Source organism: Delphinapterus leucas, chromosome 8 (assembly GCF_059928025.1).
Source record: "Delphinapterus leucas isolate spDelLeu-1000000601 "Yukka" chromosome 8, BTC_Dleu_Yukka2, whole genome shotgun sequence".
In the NCBI taxonomy this organism is placed as follows: Eukaryota; Metazoa; Chordata; class Mammalia; order Artiodactyla; family Monodontidae; genus Delphinapterus; species Delphinapterus leucas.
This window is the reverse complement of record NC_143136.1, coordinates 19,059,104-19,079,732: the sequence shown is the minus strand read 5'-3', so window position 1 is coordinate 19,079,732 and position 20,629 is coordinate 19,059,104. Positions and strand designations below refer to the sequence as shown.

Below are 20,629 nucleotides of genomic sequence, written 5' to 3'. Positions count from 1 at the left end.
TCTGTTGACTGTTTCCCTGTGTATTCGTTCAGATTTCAGATGACCTCCATCCATGTGGGGGCAAGAGAGTCATCGACATCTCAATGCTTTCATCCCACTAGCTTAGCAACCTCAGAGGAAGGAAAGCATCTCATTCTCAATAGTTCTAGTAAAACTCTGAGAACTGAATCTCATTAAGATTGGCTTTGGTTACCAGCCCATCCCTGATCCATTATGACCGGGAAGGTAGATGGTCAGGTACCTAACTATTAAAGAGGCTGTTGGAAGTATCAGGTGAAATCGTGTCAGTGGATGTGCTCTGTAAGCTGTAAAGCACAGTGCACAGTACAGGTGGTCCTGAGTCTGCCCTTGGGTACATGGAAAAGACATGCCTATTGCCCCATGTAAACCACATGAATTGAGAGTGTGGGAGAAGTGGTTTCCCTAAAGCAAATTAGGGTATTCTTACTACAGGGAGGCTGGTTGCTCCTCTGGCAGCAATAGCAGTGGTGCTCAACAGAAGAAACAGGTAGGACCCAGCCGTCTCCCCGAGTTTTCCTCTTTCTCTTAATTTTTTCATGAAGTGATGCCACCTTAAGACTACCCCAAGAAATTATGGTTCCATAGGTCTGAAGTAGGTCCCAGAAATTGTATTTTTACAAAGTTCCTTCAGGTGGTTCTGTGAGGCAGAGTGGTCTAGAAGCTACCAATTAATCTAGCAGACAACCTTCTTACACTTCTCTGCTCCCTCCCCAAAATCAGAAGTGAGTATATATGGGCCTCCAGGTGATAAAATCAGGACTGCTTTTTTACTTAAAGGAGATAAAAATAAAGGATTCACCTTATATTTTGAGATCATGGAAAGGAAAGCATAAATTAATGAATCCGTTACAAACCCCAGCCCCTAATCCTGGACAAATAGGTAAACAGAAGTGGCTCCTATACGACAAAATGCTGGGCCGTAAGCAGGCCCACCAGAGCTCTTCCCACAAGCAGTTACTCATTAACCCTCATGCTCGGAGGGCAGAATTGGTCTCTGTGAGCAGGCAGTGGCTGAGGCCTGGCTCTGCCTTGGGAAAGGTGCTTAGCATCATCACAGCTTGGGGTCGGACAGGAAAGGCCATGGACTGGAAGGGACACAATACCTGACGGAGGAACTGGACCTCAGTTAAAAATTGATTTTAACCCCCCACCAGCGGTTGCTTAGCTGTGAGAATTTAGGATAAGCTGGAGTTAGATTTGTTGCAAAGGTAGAAGATGGAGGGGAATGGGTAGGATCACTCAAGTTGTCCAGTTCCATTCTCTGTAACTGATCATAGGACACTGATCAACTTACTACTGTTTATTATTTTTTTTCATATGTCTCTAATTTCTGTCGTATGTTCTTTGAAGCCTGGAGACCCACCTCATCCTGTTTCCTATTCCCAGCACCTAGCCCAGTACTATAGGTGACGGCTTCTCAAATAGTATTTGCTAATATGGATTTTATAATTTTGCAGAATATTTTCTCAAACCTTTTGAAAAGAAAAACTGACCCTACATGGAGCCTCTGGAGCTTTGGAGAGACAGCAGTGTGTGGGATGAGTAGCCAGAGAGCGCCCTCTGAAAGGTGCAGTCAGATATGGGGCCAGCATGGTACCTGGCACACAGCAGGTACACAGAGATTCACCAAATGAATGAGGCCCAGAAGGAAGGACAACTCTAAATTCAGATCTCAAAAGCCAAACAAAAAGAAATGATAGTACAACCCTGTCCCTTTAATGAAGAATGTTCCAATGAGAAAAGCAAAAACAAAAACATGCTAATGGTACAGGTCAAATAAACTGTTCCTGCTCTGTAAAAATAATGATGACAGTATAATTTTGTAATAACTCACATTTTTTGAACACCAAGTGCCATGCACATGTAATATACAAGCATTGTGGAGCATTGTGAGATTAAATAAAATCTTACAGCAACGCTATGATGGTCCACCTTTATAGACCTCAGGAGAGTTTAGAAACTTGCCCAAAGTGCCTCAGCGCATAAGTGGAGGGGCTAGACTTGAACCCAGACCTGCAAGACTCTAAAACCCAGTAGGAACGCCCACACTGTGTTTTTTTAAGGTGACAGATACTTTCTGTGCTATTTGTGAATGAGTCAGATCTCTTCCTGGCCCCTCCCTTTGCTAACAAAGGAATCTGGGCCAGTGAGCCCCTTGTTCACTCCCAAAGGAGGACTGTACTCCAGGTCTCAGCCTCTATCAGGCAGCAGCTCCCAAAGAACTCCAGGGCCCCTGAGTGATTTCTGTAAGTCAAGATGAGAAAGGCTCTCATGGTCATGGCTAGAGTTTAGGGACCGAGTACCCTGAGGGAGTTGTTGGGGCAAATGAAAGCAGGGCAGAGACAAAGGTTATGAGGATCCAGGGAATATCCGAGCTAGAGTTCTCGAAGGCTCTTCTCTTTCCCCAAGAATCTCCAAGACAGGGTTTTCAAACCTCACTGGGGCCAGCCAGGGCAGAGGGCACCCCTCCCCCATCCCAGGGCACAGAGATGGGAAGGCAGGACTCACAGAGTGGAATTGAGATAGAGGACAACAGAGACAGGGAAAGAGACAAGTAGATGAAGACCCAGTCGCAGTGGCAGCTTTCCTGCAGCCACCTGCCTGGTTGAGATGGAAACGCTGATTCCAGCTCCAGCCCCCAGACAGGCTAAGAATATCCTAGAAAAGCAACAGCCACCACCCCCGCCCTCCTTGATCTGCTCCTACATCTGGAGTGCTATGCTGGGCTCCAGCAGGGGCAGGGAAGAGACAGAGATGCTTGTGGCTTGGGGTAGGGGGTGAAAGGGAGGAGGCAAAAAAGGGGCATGATGGGAGCAGGAGAAGAACTGAGAAATAAAGCTATTGGAGAGTATATATATATATTGAGAAATAAAGCTGGAAGGATTGGGCAGAGAGAACTGTTCACAGGGGGCAACAAAGCAGGGTAAAAGCAGGAGCCAGAGATATGGGGAGAAAACATCCAGGTATGAGGATGTGGGAGGGCTGGCATCAGTAACCCAGAAGGGAGACCAAGGCTTTATTAAGGAATCAGAGCCTAGGGCAAGGAAAAGGAGCCCCAGGCTCACCCTTGTCCTCCCCTGACCCTTAATCCCGGGCCCTCCAGCCTCTCAGCATTGCTCCCTTCTCTCCCTGTCCCAGAGCACCACACCCAACTGTGCTTATCAACCCTATTTTCTGTCCTAAAAAAATCTATATTTGGGCTCCTCAATTAAGTCCTCCTAGCAAGGGGCCTGCTGGAAAGGGAAAGGTGTGAGAACATGGGGTCTCCCTTCTGGCAGCTAGCAGCACCTCCTTTGTCAAGTTCATCTCTTCTCTCTGTTCAGCCCCTTTCTCCACTCCCCACTGTTGCCTGGGGAGGGATTCTACTCCCTCCACTGCCTCCCCACCCCAGCTCCCCTGGGGTAAGGTCCTCCAGAGAGGGAGGGAGGGCTGGTGCATATCCTCTCCCTTTGTGGGAGTACTGAATCAGGGAAGGGGGACAGCAGGATCCAGGCATTCAGATGCCCAGGCTGAGTCTCTACTCTGGCTGTTTTAAGAATCTACATTATCATCACCCCCTTTGTAGGGGTCCCTTGGAGACATGGGATGCAATGACCTTGAGTTCTAGGACCTCCGGCCTTGATGTTTACTGGGGGGACCCTGGAACTTGGCCATCTTGGCATCCTGTCCTTTGTCTCACCACCTTTCAGAGGCCCCCTAAAGCTTGAAGGGACCTAGGAAGGTTTATGTTGCTGAGAGCCTGAGCACCCCTCCCCTTCATCTCCTGGGTAGAACTGCAGAAGGGCAGGCCTCACATAGATGCTGTGCACACGAGACTGCGCCCATCAGGCAGAAACAGATTAGGGAGAACGAGACAGGGCTGGAGCTACAAAGTGAAACAGAATTCTTAGGGCAGATTTTATTTAGAATCAGAATCAGAGAACTGGAAGAGGCTTTAGGAATCATTTTTAAGTTCAATCCCAAGATATTATCTTATTTCTTCAATATTCTTTTTTTTTTTGGTCTGATAATAAAAATATGTAGAATTCCTGCATTTTAGTATGAAGAATGGGAGGCCCAGAGAGCTGAAATGACTTCCCCAAGTCATACAATTTATAAGCTGTGGACTAAAACTCCTGCCTCCTAGACTGTGACCTCTCAGAAAAAAAGATAAAAACAGCCAATGGGCCGAAGAGTCTGCGCAGCATTGCCTGGGGCTGTTCCCTTAAAGATGGGCCTCAACTGGGGCATTCCCTGGCGGTCCACTGTCCTTCTGTAAAGCCTGCCTTCTCATGACGCCTTTCTGGTTTCACTGTGCTTACCCCTCTTGGCCTCCACCCTGGAGAGATATAACCTCCCTCTCTCCTCCCTCAATTCTGTCAGCATTTTTTGTAAAAGAAACACCATCACTCTTTATGGATTTGTTTTTATTATTTTGTCTGCTTGTCCTTTAAAATTCCATCCATATTCATCTTGCACATCTTTGACTAGGAACTCAGAGCCCAGCTCTTAACTAAGTTGTTATGTAGCAGTTGCTGCTGGCGGGGGAAGAGGTTAGAAAGATTGATGTTAGAAGGAGCATCAGTTCCCTCCCAATCAGTCCAAAAAAGCTTCTTGGAAGAGAAGGAATTTCAAGAGCTTGAGAAAGGCAGGTTGGTGGTCTGAGGGAGGGTCCTGGCACAGTGAGAGGAGCTCAGAGTTTCAAGAGGTATAACCAGACTAGGAGGGTGGTGAGCATGTCAGCCAAAGAGAGAGGGTCTGAGGCAGGGCAAGATGAAGAGTGAGAGGAGGCAGTAAGGTCTTTTAAGGTACCTGGTTTGGGGACCCCAAAGCAGAGGAGGGAACTCGCAATTCTAAGAGGACAACAGGAGGTCACTGCTGGGCCTGGAGTGGGGATACCATGGTGGTGACATCTGTGGGTGCTGCATAGACTCTTGTCCTAAATGACATGAGCAATAGGCCTTATGTCAGTGAGGGACTCCTGGGATCAGAGGTGGGAGGACCCATGTGCCATTCAGATCCACGTGCCCGGTATCTCTGCCAGTGCACCTCAGTCTCTATGGGGCCTGTCCTTAACTACTGGTGAGCCAGCTCTTGCTTGGGTGCCAGATAAAGGCTGACTCAGAAAGCCTTGTAGGAGGAAGTAGGGCCAATTACAGAAGCTGAAAAGAGGGAACATTCTTCTGTAACTATAGGGAGAATGAGAGGTTGGGCAGGTCAGCTTGAGCTGTGAGAGAATAAAGATCAAATCTAAGGGAGCAGGAGAGACCCCACTGAGAAAGTACAGATGGGCACTGAGTCAGGGAGGTGTACAAGCTGGCCTGTGTATGGTGGTGTACAGTGGTAAAGAGGTGGGGAATCAATACAGCTAGACCACAGGCCCCCACAGGGGCGGGCCTGTGGGACAGCTGAGAAGAGCTGGCGCCTCTGATTCTGGAATAGCTTCTCTGGAATGAACTAGGTACACACATGCATATGTACCAACCCTGACAGCAGTGCATCCTTGGAGGTGTCTTGGTGGTCTCTGAGGAACATGGAGGTGACTCCAGGGCCATTCTGAGAATTCTTCTGAATCCATAGGCCAAGGCTTCTCTCCCCCATGAAACCCACACCTACCTCCAAGGCCCACTTAAGAAACCAGAAGACCTCCTGTGTTGGGGAGCCAGAGAGCAGGCCAGACTGCCTTCTACAGTCCTACAAGGCAGATAGAACAGCCCAGAACCAGCTGGGCTCAGGAGGTGCAGGTAAGGCCCAGCGAGTACCAAATCCAGGGCAAAGGCCTTGTGGGTGCCGAGGAGGGAACAGACCCAGAGAGAAATGGGCAGGATCCAGCCTAATGGCGTGCAGCTGGGAACGGGGACAGCTAGGACCTGAATGGCAGGGAGCATGTAACAATGAAAACCCATCTCAGCCTGGACCCAGGCTGGGCTGGAGGTGGGACCAACGCTCCTGGGCCTCCCTTCTCACAGGAGGCCCATCTGCTATCTGAGCCTGGGCAGACCAATTTCCAGACTTTTCCCAGGGACCAACCACCCATCATCCACCCAAGTGTGGAATCAGGGGATTTGGGTTGGGGGAGGGGGCAAAGAGCACAAGAGCAGTGGCCCAGGGACCAGAGCTCATGGCCTCTCATCACAGACTCAGCAGCAGAGAATCAGGTCGGCAAACGGTGGCCTCAGGGACAAATCTGAGCGTCTTGCCACCCCCCAGAGTGAGGACCCGTAAGGAGTCGGTTTGTGACCTTCAGGAAGGCCAGGGCCCAGCCAGCACCCCATCACAGGCAGAACAAGAATGTGCCTGCTGCAGCCCTCCCAGGTGGCCTTGTAGGGGGAATGGAGGGGAGGAGAGCTAAGAGGGAATCAACCGACTGCTAGATTGGACGAGCCGGTGCAGTGCTACCCAGCTGGGGCCAGGGCCCCTTGATGAAGGCACTCACTCCTCACGCTGCCCCCCAACACATAATCAAAAGGGGGGAGAGGCTGTTCCCATGGCATCTCTGCTATCGCGATCCAGTGCATCAAAACAAGTTGACTCGGGGCCCTAGGACCTGGAGGGCTAGGTGGGAGCAGCCCCCCACCCACCCACCCCACCCACCGGCTCTGACCCTGAGGAGGCCCTCGAACCAGCCACCTCCTCCTCCTTACCCCTTTCCCGTGAAGGGAAAGGACCAGAGACAGAGTTGGGGGATGGGCGGGACTTGAGATTGGCATGCGAGATTCTATTGGGCAGCGGAGCTGCCGGTTAGGAGGGCAGCTCAGGCGAGGATTGGCTGCGTGAGGCGGGGCGCGGCGCGGCGAAGACGGGGCCCAAGGGGTGGGGCTGACGCTGCAGCTGGCGCAGCTGAGACTCTCAGCAGCCGGCGCCGAGCAGCCGAGCAGCCACCTTCTACTGCCCGTTCCCGCGCCCGGGCCGGGGCTGGGCCCCCACCTCCGGGTCCCCGGGGGCTGCAGCAGCGGGCAGCGGCGCCGCCCGCGGTTCCCGCCGGGGCCCGGGCGCCGGCCCCGCTCTGCAGGATGGGCACGGTGCTGTCTCTTTCCCCCGCCTCCTCGGCCAAGGGCCGGAGGCCCGGCGGGCTGCCCGAGGAGAAGAAGAAGGCGCCGCCCTCGGGAGACGAGGCGCTGGGGGGATACGGGGCGCCGCCAGTAGGCAAGGGCGGTAAAGGCGAAAGCCGGCTCAAGCGGCCGTCCGTGCTCATCTCGGCGCTCACCTGGAAGCGGCTGGTGGCCGCGTCTGCCAAGAAGAAGAAAGGCAGCAAGAAGGTGACGCCCAAGCCGGCGTCCACCGGCGCCGACTCCCTGGTCCAGCAACGCAACCGCGAGAACCTTCTCCGCAAGGGTCGGGACCCCCCCGACGGCGGCGGCGCCGCCAAGCCCCTGGCGGTGCCCGTGCCCACCGTGCCCGCGGCCGCCACCACCTGCGAGCCGCCGTCGGGGGGCAGCGCCGTCGCCCCACCTCCAGGCTCCGGAGGAGGGAAACCGCCGCCGCCGCCGCCCCCAGCCCCGCAGGCGGCGCCGCCGGTACCTGGCGGCTCGCCGCGGCGGGTCATCGTGCAGGCGTCTACGGGAGAGCTGCTGCGCTGCCTGGGCGACTTCGTGTGCCGACGCTGCTACCGTCTCAAGGAGCTAAGCCCAGGCGAGCTGGTGGGCTGGTTCCGCGGAGTGGACCGCTCGCTGCTGCTGCAGGGCTGGCAAGACCAGGCCTTCATTACGCCCGCCAACCTGGTGTTCGTGTACCTGCTGTGCCGCGAGTCGCTGCGCGGGGATGAGCTGGCGTCGGCCGCCGAGCTGCAGGCTGCCTTCCTCACCTGCCTCTACCTCGCCTACTCCTACATGGGCAACGAGATCTCCTACCCGCTCAAGCCCTTCCTTGTGGAGCCCGACAAGGAGCGCTTCTGGCAACGCTGCCTGCGCCTCATCCAGCGGCTCAGTCCGCAGATGCTGCGGCTCAACGCCGACCCCCACTTCTTCACGCAGGTCTTCCAAGACCTCAAGAACGAGGGCGAAGCCGCTGCCGGCGCCGGGGGTCCTCCCAGCGGGGGAGCGCCCGCGGCCTCCTCCTCCTCGGCCGCCAGGGACAGCTGCGCGACTGGAGCCAAGCACTGGACTATGAACCTGGACCGCTAGGGATACCCAAGGGCCGCGCCCACCCCCCACCCCAACCCCTGACACACACTCGGAGCCCCCGGGACCATCAAGACGCCGCCGCTGTTACCGCCGCTCCGCGCCGTGGCCGGAGGAGGAGCCGCCCCTGTCCCGCAGGGGAAGGTGGAGGCCAGGATGCCAGAGGCCGCGGCGTCTGGATTTACTGGGCGCAGGGTGGGGGTGGGGGATGAGCGCGGGAGGGAACCCCCAACCTCACCCTTTCTGTCTGCGCCCCCATGTCTCCAATTCTACCCGGGTCTCCCCCTTCCCTTCTCTGTGTGTCTGTAAGTTCATCTCCCTCGGATTTGTCCATTTCTTCATCTCCTTCCTGTATTTTCACCTTCCCTCCTTCCTTCATCTTCTGCCTTCCCAACTTCCTCCTTGCCTTTCCATTTTCCATTCTTTGGGTGTGTATTTCCGTCTCCATCTTACCCCCTACCTATCTCTCATTGCCCCGTTTATCTTTCTGCACCTGTGTCCCCATCTCCCCTTCTTTTCTTTTTCCTCGCTCCTGGCATGTGTCACCATCTTCCCTCCTGTCTGCCTTCCCCCCTCCGCCTGTGTTAGCTTGCATTTCTTACCCCAACTGAGCCCCCGTACTCTCTTCCCCAGGCCAAAGGGAATATTAGTTCTTAATTTGGATCGGCTGAGGTACTGCGAGAAACTGCAGCCCCAGGAGCCCAGACAACCACCAGGATGGTCCTTCGCCCCACCCCCAACCACCTCTCCCCACCTTTTCCAACGTGTTGCATGCCGGGAGATAGTGGGAGGGGATGCCAGCTTCAGGAGACTGAGGTTTGGGGAGAAAATGAACCTAGGAGGTCACCCTGGCGGCGGCGGCGGCGGCGCCTCAGCCGAAGGGTGGGAGGAGACAGAAAACTCTTCTTACTCTGAGGGAGGGGCACCCCTCTTCCTTATCCTTAGGTGTTTTTGTTTCCCCCTCCACCCCCACTCCTTTTAATTTATTTGATTGTTTCCGGAGGGAGGGGGGAGGGGTGGGTTGGGCCGGGAGCTGTCTGAGGTGCTGATCTGAGGCCGGACCAGAATTCTCCCGGGAGGGTACCAGGGACTGGGTTGGGCCTGGTGCCGTGTCCAAGGTGCCAATGATGCGGGCCGACGGTGCGGGCCGCATTGTCTGTCTGTCCTTCTGTCCGGGAGAGAACTATAAAGCGCTGGAAGCGCCTGCAGATGTTTTTGCGCCAGCCTTTTTTTGGGCCCTGGGAGGGAGGGAGCGGGAGTGGAACTGTCACAGGCAGGGCAGGAGGGCCCCCATGGGCCTAGTGCGGAAGGTCGAGTCCCTGAGAACTGCTACTGTCTTCCTTCCCCCTCCCCCCAATGGCTTCCATTTTACAGAGTAAAGTGAGGGAGCCACAGAATGGGGCCTGGTGGTGAAGCTGAATTCCTGCTCCCCTGCCCCCACCACCCCCGCCTTCATCTTTTCTGACCTACCTACTCATTAATACCCAGGCCATTTAGGGAATAAGTGATGAGGACGTCAGAAGTTGTTCCCCTTTTACAGAGTGGCTCATTGAGGCAGCACCAACTACTTGTTGTTGCTGCTTTTCTCTTCCTTCTCCATCTCTCCCTGCCATTCATCCTGTCAAGAGTCCAGTCAGGCCTAAATCTGTCTTCACCACTCTCAGGTGGGGCCTGAATGCCACACTTAGCCCCATACGCTTCTGCCCACCCATAGGGCTGCTTCAAGGCTGTTTCAGTTACACGCCCACCCAGGGCAGCTTTGGGAGGTCCAACCCTGTTTGAGATTCAGCCCTGGCCCTTTATCCCCAGGGAGGCTAGTACACAGGCAGCCTGGAAGACAGGAGCCATTCTTTGGGGTTGAAAGAAGAAAAATAAGCTATTTGGCCTGAAATTCCTCTTTGGTCCCCATTGCCTTCTTAACCACATAGCTAAGCGCCCCATTCACTATTTCATTGGCCCAAGGAGGCCTGGCTCCATTGGAGCGCTGGCGTCTCTGACCCTGGTCTCCACGGAGACCTCAGAAGGATTCGGAGAGAGAAGCGGGCGCGACCCGCCAAGAAAAGGTCCTGGTTCGCTGTCCGTGGTACTGACGGGCGCGCTCGGGCTGGGTGAGGGCTTGCAGGGGCAGGAGGATTTGCAGACTCGGCCTCAATTAGGTTTTCCGGATAATTTGGGAGTAGGGTGTGATCCATTTCTGGTGGCAGGTTACGGGAGTCTGGGCCAAGAACCCAGGAATGCCGGCTTCCACTTGCCCTCCTAGGAGGACAGACCTCGACTTTCCCCCGGCCTCGGCCCAGCGCCCTTCCCCCCCCCCCCCGCGGCCTCGAGCCGGAAATCCCCAGTCCAGATTTGTGAATCGAGTTCCCGGGGGGAGGTGGGGAGAGCTGGCGGAAGGGAAGGCGGGAGCAGCCGCCCATTGGCTGGAATTTGGCGCAGTCAGCGCGGTGCCGTCATTTTTCTAGGTTTGGGAGGAGAGAGGGCGGAGCACTCGGGTCACCCCGAGGCTGTCGCCATAGTAACCAGACTGAGCGGGCGGGGCCCCCTTTCCACTCTCTCACCTCTGGCGGGGCGGTTGGGGGGGGAGAGCAATCCTGGTCCGCCTTATTTGGAACTAGTTAGCGAGACTATTTGATTGGGATTTCTGTGTTAAGAAGAGCCTAATGGGGATGGGAAAGAGACCCGAGAACCTACAGAGACCCCCAAACATCCTGCCCTTGGAGGGAGGGGCCTCTAGATTCTGCCCCTGAATGCATATACTCAACACCCTTCTGCTACTGCTCTCGCGCACGCACACACACACACACACACACATACGCGCGCGCGCCTCCAAGAACCTGTGCTCTGGCACTTGGAGAGCTAGAATGAGAAAAAAGCCTCAGTGCGTGATGACAAATTAAATCGCACTTTCCTTGCCATGGCCCAAGGCATGAAACACTGCCGTAATCCGATTAGGGGGTGAGGGACTAAGGAGGAGGATCAGCATGAATACATGGAAGAATTAGCCTCCTAGGTCAAACTTGGTCAGACTCCTGTTTTATCAGGGAGAAGGCAGTCATAAGGAGGAGGACTCAGAACAGTCCTCTGAGAAGGCAAAGTGAGAAGGGAGTAAATGCAAAAACAGAGTGCAGTGCCTTCTCTTTATTGTCCAGAAGTGAACCTCTGGGAAAGTGAGTCCAGGCCTAGGAGGGAGGTGGTGAAGAGGGCCCAGAGCTTTAGAGAGGGTCCAGCAGGGATGAGGGAGGATGGACTGAGGAAAGAATGGGAGATGGAGGATAGGAGACAGAAACCCAGCTGGAGCCATATGACTCAGCATTTCCCCTCAGCAAAGGGCAGGGGTGACTCTCCCAACACAGGGACAGCAGAGAGGGGAGGGAAGCAGGAAAGCAAATGGGCAGATAAATGGTGATCTGACCATTTGCATGGTACATACATTGATATACAACACATTTTAACACAGAAGCAGGTACATATGCATTTATACTGATGAAGCTTCATTCAGTCATAACATATACACATCTCCACTTTCCTTCCCTCACCCACTTCCTGGAGCAGAGGACATTCTGTCCTGAGAGCTATGTTTGCCTGTCTCTGGAACCCTGGAATACGTTGGCACTTAATGGGAAAGGAGAAATACCCCAAATCGCAGACGTGTGGGGGGGGAGTGGTTGTCATGGTAACTGCTTTGCCTGCCAGGCACGGTGCCCAGCAACCAGAGAATCTGGCAGTATCCAAGGGGACATCCTGTGGCCTCTACCCACTGGGACTCTGCCTCAGGCACCCAGATGGGCATCTCCAGAAGATTTCTACTACAGGGGCTGCCAAAGCAGCCCCTCCGACCATGCCACCGTGACCAGGGACATCTGGCAGCCAGGTTTGGGGGCCTGACCTTCTTAATGTGCCCCACTTTAAGTGCTACTCCTGACCCCTTCATACATTGTAAACAACACTTACCATGAGTGGCCTCAAGACAGCAGGAGTTAACACTTTAAAGACCTTTATTAAGACCATTACCTTTCCTCTCAGCACCTTGCCAGACATCCAACAAGAAGGTCATCTATAGCCACACACGTTAGGTGTGTAATTGAGGGATAGAAAAATAGTTTTAGTTCAGTGTGATGAAAGATTGGGTATAAGATAGATAAACTGCAGAGCACAGTCTCAGGATTCAAGTTCCTTTGACCTGAGTTTAATACACTGATGAGGTTTTTAGAAGCAGTCTCTCTTTTTCACTCGCAGGCTGGCTGACTGACGTTTTACTCCAGCACTCAACCTTCCTTTGTTTTCTGGGCATTCAGATTTAACCTCTTAGTTTCTGGCTTAAAATTCTCCCAATCCAGTTTGGGCTTTCAGGGGGTTTCTTTTCCCCTGGGTTCTATTTATTTAGCAATTAGCTGCTCCCAAGGTCTCTTTCTACTTGGCAATACTGCGCACCGTAGTTACTCCCCTTTTACGACTTTCCCCCCCCCACCCCCATTACTTTATACCCCTTGATCATCGTGTCCTGTGACTGACATTTAGCTTCAAGCCCATAAAATATAAAATTAGTCTCTCTGTGTGCATTTTTATATATGACAACCTAAAAGGATGGAGGGGTGTTGAACAATGTAAACACGGAAAGACGTATTTCTTTATAACCTTTCTACATTTTACTCCTTTTAAAAAATAATTTACATATTATCCCAGAAAAACACAGAATATGAAGAAAAACATAAGAAAGAAGAGTAATGATGGAAGGCTTGCCCTATAGAGCTAAGGTAGCTAAAACATAAGGAACTGATACAGGAATAAACATACCAGTAGAACAGAATAGATAATCCAAAACTAAACTCCAGCATACGTGGGAATTTAATATATGATAAAGGCACCATTTCAAATCCACTGGGAAAAGATGGGTTAGTCAGGAAATGGTTTTGGAACAACTGGATAGTCATTTATATGAAGAAAAAATGTCAATACTTCCTGATTCTTTACCCCCAAATAAGTTCCAAATTGATTAAAAAGACTTAAAGAAAAAAAACTATAAAAGTGTTAGAAGAGAACAATTTGGAAGTATCTATTACAAATCTAAATGCACATACTTTTCTACTCTGGAATTCCAGTTTCTAGTATTGACCCTAGAGAAATACTTAAACATATAAAGAGGCATGATAAAGATTTTTTATTGTATTATTGTTTAGAGAAAGATAAATTGAAATCAACCTAAATATCCACCAATAGGTTAGAAATTTTTAAAACTTTGATACATTCAAATTACTAAATACTACAGTATTCAGTTTAAAAGAGTGGATTGGACTGTATTATGTATTATACTGACATGAAAGAGCTCCAAAACATGTAGTATCATTAGAAGTTGCATAACAACACACACAGTACAATATCTTTTATGCAAAAGCAAAACAAATCAAACTATAATTTGTGTGTGTGTGTGTGTGTGTGTATGAATAATAGAAGCTTAAGAAAGACACACATTACTCTTAAGTGACTTCTGGGAAGGAACTGGGATTGATGTTGTCTAGGGAACTTTTGCCTTATCTGTGGCGTTTAATTTTTTTACGATAAAAATGTATTAGTAAGTTATCTGCATAACTAGAAAATAGTAATTAGTATGTGACAGTAGTCAAATATTAAATAAAAATACTCGAAGAGTACCTGTATTATTATTATTATTAGTAGTAGTAGTAGTAGTAGTAGTAGTATCGCGTCTTGGGTTGAGTGGAGAACATCTTTTTAGAGATAGAGAGAGCTTAAAGAAAAAGATTGATTCATCTGACTCCATTTAAGCTTTTGAATATTAGAGAAATAGAGAAAAAGAACAACCATAAACAAGATTGAAAAACAAATGACAAGATGAGAGAACATATTTGCAACACAATATATCTTCCATAGAAAATTAGTTAAAACTGTGAAGAGAACTTCACACAAAAATGTAAATAATCAATAAACACATAAAAAGTTACTTGACTTCACTCTTGACCAAAGAAATTCAAGTCAAAACTGTAGTGGGATATTGCATCTCTTATACCAGCAAAGATTATAAAAATGGAAAATCCCAACCATGATAAAAACATGGGGAAATGTGCACTTTCTCACACTGTTGTAGACATATATGTTAGTGGAGTCTTTTTGCAGAGCTACTTGGCTATGGATCAAACTGTGGAAGGCAGTAAGCTCTTAGTCCCAACCACCACATTTCCAGAAATTTGCCCTGAGGAGGTAATTGGGAAAAGACCTGACGCAAGGATACTTATCATGACATTGTTTATAATAATAAAACTTGGGATGCATCAGTAGGAGATTAAGTAAATTGAGACAAATCAATATTCTTTGGGCTATTATGGACCACTAAAAATGATACACTAGGGCTTCCCTGGTGGCGCAGTGGTTGAGTGTCTGCCTGCAGATGCAGGGGACACGGGTTCGTGCCCCAGTCCGGGAAGATCCCACATGCCGCGGAGCGGCTGGGCCCGTGAGCCATGGCCGCTGAGCTTGCGCGTCTGGAGCCTGTGCTCCGCAATGGGAGAGGCCACAACAGTGAGAGGCCCGCGTACCGCAAAAAAAAAAAAAAAAAAAAAAGATACACTAATCTATATTAAAAATGACCATGACAAAGTGAAAATAGCAGGTTGAAAACAATATAATGTGGTCCCATTTTTGTAAGGAAAGAGAGGTCTTTAAATAGCTGTCCTCTTCCTGTCATTCAGATCTCGGTTTAACAGCCACCTCTTCCTGATGAATTCATCTCAGCCTGCCCCACAGTCACCCTTCATCACATACCCCTGATGGATTTCTCCACGACATTTGTCCCCACCTGATAATTTTTTTGTTATTTATTTTGTATCCTGTCAATAAAAGGCCTATCTTGTTCACTGCTAGATTCCCTGCGCCTGGCAGTAAGCAGTCACTGTAGATATATACTGAATCTGTGTGTGTGTGTGTGTGTGTGTGTGTGTATGCAGCAACACAAACTTTTAGGATGTTTAGTAAAATGTTAATCGTTGTTCTCACTAAGTGGTGGGATTTTATTTTATTTTATTTTTTTAATGTTTTTATTGGAGTATAATTGCTTTCAATGGTTAGTTTCTGCTTTATAACAAAGTGAATCAGTTATACGTATACCTATATCCCCATAGCTCTTCCCTCTTGCGTCTCCCTCCCTCCCACTTTCCCTATCCCACCCTTCTAGCTGGTCACAAAGCACCGAGCTGATCTCCCTGTGCTATGCGGCTGCTTCCCACTAGCTATCAATTTTACATTTGGTAGTGTATATATGTCCATATATACACTACCACTCTCTCACTTTGTCCCAGCTTACCCTTCCCCCTCCCTGTGTCCTCAAGTCCATTCTCTAGTAGGTCTGCATCTTTATTCCCATCTTGCCCCTAGGTTCTTCATGACCTTTTTTTTTTTTTTTTTAAGATTCCATATATATGTGTTAGCATACGGTATTTGTTTTTCTCTTTCTGACTTACTTCACTCTGTATGACGGACTCGAGGTCCATCCACCTCAGTGGTGGGATTTTAAATGATCAGCTTTAATTAATGATCTCTTCTTAATTCTTTTCTGAGCTTTTTAGTTAAGTACAATAAATTAAACTATTGTCATTACCTAAAAAAAAAAAAAAAGGAAAATTGTAAAGAGAGAAAAAGAGAGAAAAAGAAAGAAGAAAAAGAAAATGAAAGGAAGGGGGAATTCCCTGGTGGTCCAGTGGTTAGGACTCGGCTCTTTCATTGCCATGAGCTGGGGTTTGATTCCTGGTTGGGGAACTAAGATTCTGTAATCTTGCAAGCTGCACGGCACAGCCAAAAAGGAAAAAAGTGAGGCTAGGCAGTGAGTGTCTGGAAAAGCTGGAAAGGGAGAAACACACATCTACAGCCCTGCCCTCCTTTCACATGTCTCCAAAGTCTCTTTATTCCCTTCCCTCTCCTCAAGCTATTTCTAAATCCCTAGGAATTAAGAATGTCCCTTGATGGACAAGGGAAGTGAGACACCTATCTATCCCAGCACGTGTGTGTGTGTGTGTGTACACGCACAGCACACGTATAGTACATGCATATGGGCACACACATGTATACACTCTTACAAGGACCAAGACCATTTAAAGAATACTTCTCTATCTTTTGCATAGCTGCCGAAGAAGACCCATTGTCCCTTATTCAAACAATAAAGCTAGGGGAAATTTTCCTCGTCACACTAACTTATTCATATCTTTTCTTTAAACAATGAGAATTAGCACGGTGCCTGACACTTAGTAGATCTCAATAAATGGGAAATGGATAAATGAACTAAAATAGTGACCGTTTCCATGTTTGCCTTTGGTTGTCAATAAGTATACAATTAAATATATATCTTTAGGACACAGCCATGGTAACCAACTCCTCCCAGATGTTTGCTATTTCTCCTCTCTTTCTGAATGTTCTTGTTTTATGCTGGGTTTGGAGATTAGGATTTGTTTCACTTTTTAATTTTATTCTGGTACTTTTATAGAGTTTTTATTTCATTCTTTAATTTATTTTGGAATTTATTTTTGTATGTGGTGAGAAGTAGAGATATAAGTATTTTCCCCAAATGAGTAACAGGTTGCACCAACTTTTGAACAGTATTGCTTTTCTTCTAGTGAATGCCATCTCTATCTTTTATGAAATTTCTACATATACATGGGTCTGTTTCAAGGCTCTACTGGATTCCATTGGTCTACTTGACTATAGCTGTGACAAACTACATCTTTAATAACTGTAGCTCTGCAGTATGCTCATTGTTCTTTTGCTAAAACTGCCTTGGCTATTTTTAAACACATAGTCCAGAAGAACTTTAAAGCCAAGTCTGTCAGTTTCCATAAAATTCCTTTGGGACTTGGATTGGGACTGTATCACTTTATAGATCAGTTTGGACAGACCTGACATTTTGCAATATTGAGTCATTCCACCCAGGAACATGCTAAGTGTTCCATTTAGTCTGGTCTTCTTTTATTTTCCTTAGTGAAGATTTATAGTTTTTTTTTTCATTTAGATAGTTCCCATGTTTTTCATTAGGATTACCTGGGAGTATATTTTTATTGCTCTTGTAAATCTGTCATTCCCAATTCTTTTCCTTATTTCTACACAGTTATGGAAAAAACATAATTTTTTTGTAGTAACCTTGTGTGTTAACCTTTTGTGTGTTAACATTAGAATCATTAGTTCTAACTGATTTCCTGTTGAATCTCTTGGATTTTCTAGGTAGGCAGTCATATTGTCTGCAAACTAGGACATTGTGACTTTTTCCTTTTCAATATTTGTGTAAAACAGATAACTTTTCTTGTCTTATTGTGTTGACTAGGACCTCCAGTAGAATGTTCAGTGGTAGCAATGATGACAAGGTTAGAAAGGATAAAGAAGACATCCTTGCTTTGTCCCTGACTTATGGGAATGCTTCTCATATTTCACCAGTTGCTTTTTCATCTTTCAAAACTGAATATTCTGTTTTGTGTATACTGCTATATAGTAAGTCATCTCAAATCATTTTTTGGAAGTTGATAAAACTTTAATCAAAGTAATTATTCAAATTGTCTGTTCTACGTGAAACGCCAGCTGAGCCATGTGGCCTACAAGGTCCTGGGCATGTGCAATTTGGGGATAGAGGATAGGGTGGCTGAATGTCCCTCTGGGACTCCTTTGTCCCCCTGACATTTAAAGGCAGTGTGATGTGATGTACAGAACAAAAGACTAGGAGTCAGAGGTTTGAGTCCCTACTCTACATTTACTAGCTGTTGCTCTAAGACAGTTATTCAACCTCTCTGAATTTCAGTTTTCTCATCTTTCAGATGGAAACAAGAATCTCAGATTTGTGGTGTCTTATCAAATGGCTATAATAAGAATGACAATATTATTTTTGTTGGGGTAACTACCATTGCTATGGTAGTCAGACTATTAATAAATTTTGACAGAGGGATTAAGGGACCGAGACAAAGTCCAGAATGGAGCCCTGAGCTGCTCTGACCAGCTCTGCTGGCCCCTGAGGCAGTAGGGAGCCCTAGAGGTCTGGGTCTCCCATGAGCAATCTGTGACCTGGGTGACATGTGTTTACTCCTTGCTGCCAGGCCTCGGCCCTAGTGGGACCCACGTGCCTCTTTCTGGGATGCCAGCCAGGGGACTTGCTTCAGCTGCTGGTGGTAGATACTTATGCCAGCCCGGCCCAGCACAGCAGCATTCCTGAGTCTAGGCATTTGGGCCAGGAGACCAGTCCTCTCTTGGGACTCCCCACCCCAGGGATCCCCCTGCCCCATCAGGGAAGAACAGCTGAACTTGCCTCCTCATCTCACCTGCTTTGTGATGAAGGGTGGAGAAAGGTGCATCTTGGGGGCACCTTAGGACACTAGGCATGAAGAATCTTCAAACTGTGAGGACATGGAATAGCAGGCACGACATTATGCCAAAGCCTGTACTGACATCCATGCTACGATATGTAGTGGCAATATGCTGAGACTTGCAGCAAATCTGGGCCCTGCTCTTTCCTCACGGTGGGACCTTCAGACCTTTTTCCCTCGTCTGTCATATAGGAACTAAAGAGGCTGTTGTATATGGTGAAATCACATATAGGGATGTGCTTTGTAAACTGTAAAGCACAGTATACATATAAGGTGGTCCTGAATCTGGCCCTTAGGCACATGGTTACGGACATGGCCAATGGACAGATGTGTGTACAGGATGGACCCTAGAACTTGTCTATCTGCCTCTGTGTGTCAAAGGTAGAAAACCAAGGGGAAAGAGTTGGAGAATTGGGAAGGTGATCATAGGAAAGGAGAATGAAGCCCAGAGTTTACCATCAGAGCCTGGGACCCTTCCCTACTTTCCCCACTCATCTCCCCATCTAGTGTACCCCCAGATCTCTCCATGTTGCAGGATGATAAAGGATAGTCCTGCATGGAGCCTCCCTGACAACTTTTGCTGTGTTGCTAAGCAACTTGGCCTCCTCTTCCAGAAAAAGGAACCCAGGGTCTGGCCTTCCAGCCTCCCTCAGCTACTTCCTCCTTCCCCAACCTCACAGAATCTCAAGGAAGGAGCTTCTCCGACTCATGGAAGGAGAAGTGGGATGCAGTGTTGGGGGATTAGACTGGGGGAGGTGGTTTGAGCTCCCGGGGCAGGTCTCTGTTCTGGGCTGGTCAGTGCTGGGGGGATGACATTTTTGGAGTGGTCCTCCAAGCTGGAATCTTTAGGCACATACTCTGCCCTTGCAGCAAACCAACAAGGTGGGTATAATCAGCGTTTCCATTTTATAGATGAGGCCACTGAGGCTCAGAGAGAGTAAGTAGCCTTCTCATTCCTACAGGGAGTAGACAGAGGTTGGGTTGGAATCCATGTCCATCTGGGCTCCCTCTACTCCATCATGCTATCTGAGATAAATGCAAGGGTCACATTGGCCACAAGACTTCTAAAATGTATTTCTCACTCTGTTATTTGTCTGGAACCCAGGTGAGCACTGGAATTGGGAACCTAGCCTGGGAGTGGGCTGAGATTTGGGGAAATAGTCCTGCCACTTCCTGGGCTTCTCAGAATCTCAGAATCTGCTCATTCCTCCATGAGAGATGATCGAGGGAATAAGGGATGGGGAAGGGAGTGAAAACTGGGCTGCTGGGGTTGAATCACCTTGCTACCATTTAGCAGCACTGTGATTCCAACCAACTTATTTAATATGTTGTGCCTCAGTTTTCCTCATCTATAGAATGGGAATAATACTAGACCCAACTCCAAAAGGTTGTGAGGATTAAATGAATGTAAAGCTCTTCCAATAATGCCTGACACACAAGTGTTCAATAAGTATTAGCCTTTGTTATTACTTCTAGGACACTTTAATGTATAAAGCTCTTTCACATCCTTAGTGGTTAAGAGAACTCACTGCCTCTGAAATCAGACTGGGTTCAGACTCTGCTCTGCCCTTTCTCACCATGTGACTTTAGACTTAACCTCTCGGTGCCTCAGTTTTCTCATCATAAAATCAGGGAAATCATAATGTCTGTATCGGAGGATTGTTGTAAGGATTAAATGTGATTTGAGTATTAGTTATGGTAATGTTTGTTGCTGTTAAAAGGACACCTCCAAATTAAATGTAACAGTCCAATGCATGCGGTTGAGTGATTTCTCTCTCTATGATGGATCCTTTCATAATGGAGCTCTGCCATCTCTAAGGAACTAGTCGTCCTCTAAATCCAGGTGGCAGAAAGGGAATAAGAGGGTATGGAGAAGGCACATCCATTTCCAAATGTTTTGGCCTAGGAGCAACACATACTATCATTTTCATTCATATTCTGTTGGCAAAAACAAGGCACATGGCTCCTACCAAGATGCAAGGAGGGCTGGAAAATTAGTCCCTGGCTGGGCAATCACTTCCCAATGACAACTCCACTACATGAAGTGAGGAGCATGCGGCTTGGGGTGGGGAGGGGGGTTGAGCTAGCTGTGTCTGTCACTTTGAGAAAAATATTAGGATATTATTAAATGTGTTATAGAGTGTGAGAAGTGTGTTAAGTGCTATT

The 20,629-nt window shown here is 48.6% G+C and overlaps 1 protein-coding gene across 1 annotated transcript; it reads left to right on the top strand.

Moving 5' to 3' along the window:
- The first annotated feature begins 6,868 nt into the window (after nt 1-6,868).
- Nucleotides 6,869-9,150, top strand: CDK5R2 (cyclin dependent kinase 5 regulatory subunit 2). Its single transcript, XM_022567711.3, has one exon. The coding sequence runs from the start codon at nt 7,014-7,016 to the stop codon at nt 8,121-8,123; it is 1,110 nt and encodes a 369-aa protein (XP_022423419.1). The 5' UTR covers nt 6,869-7,013; the 3' UTR covers nt 8,124-9,150.
- The last annotated feature ends 11,479 nt before the right edge of the window (nt 9,151-20,629 follow it).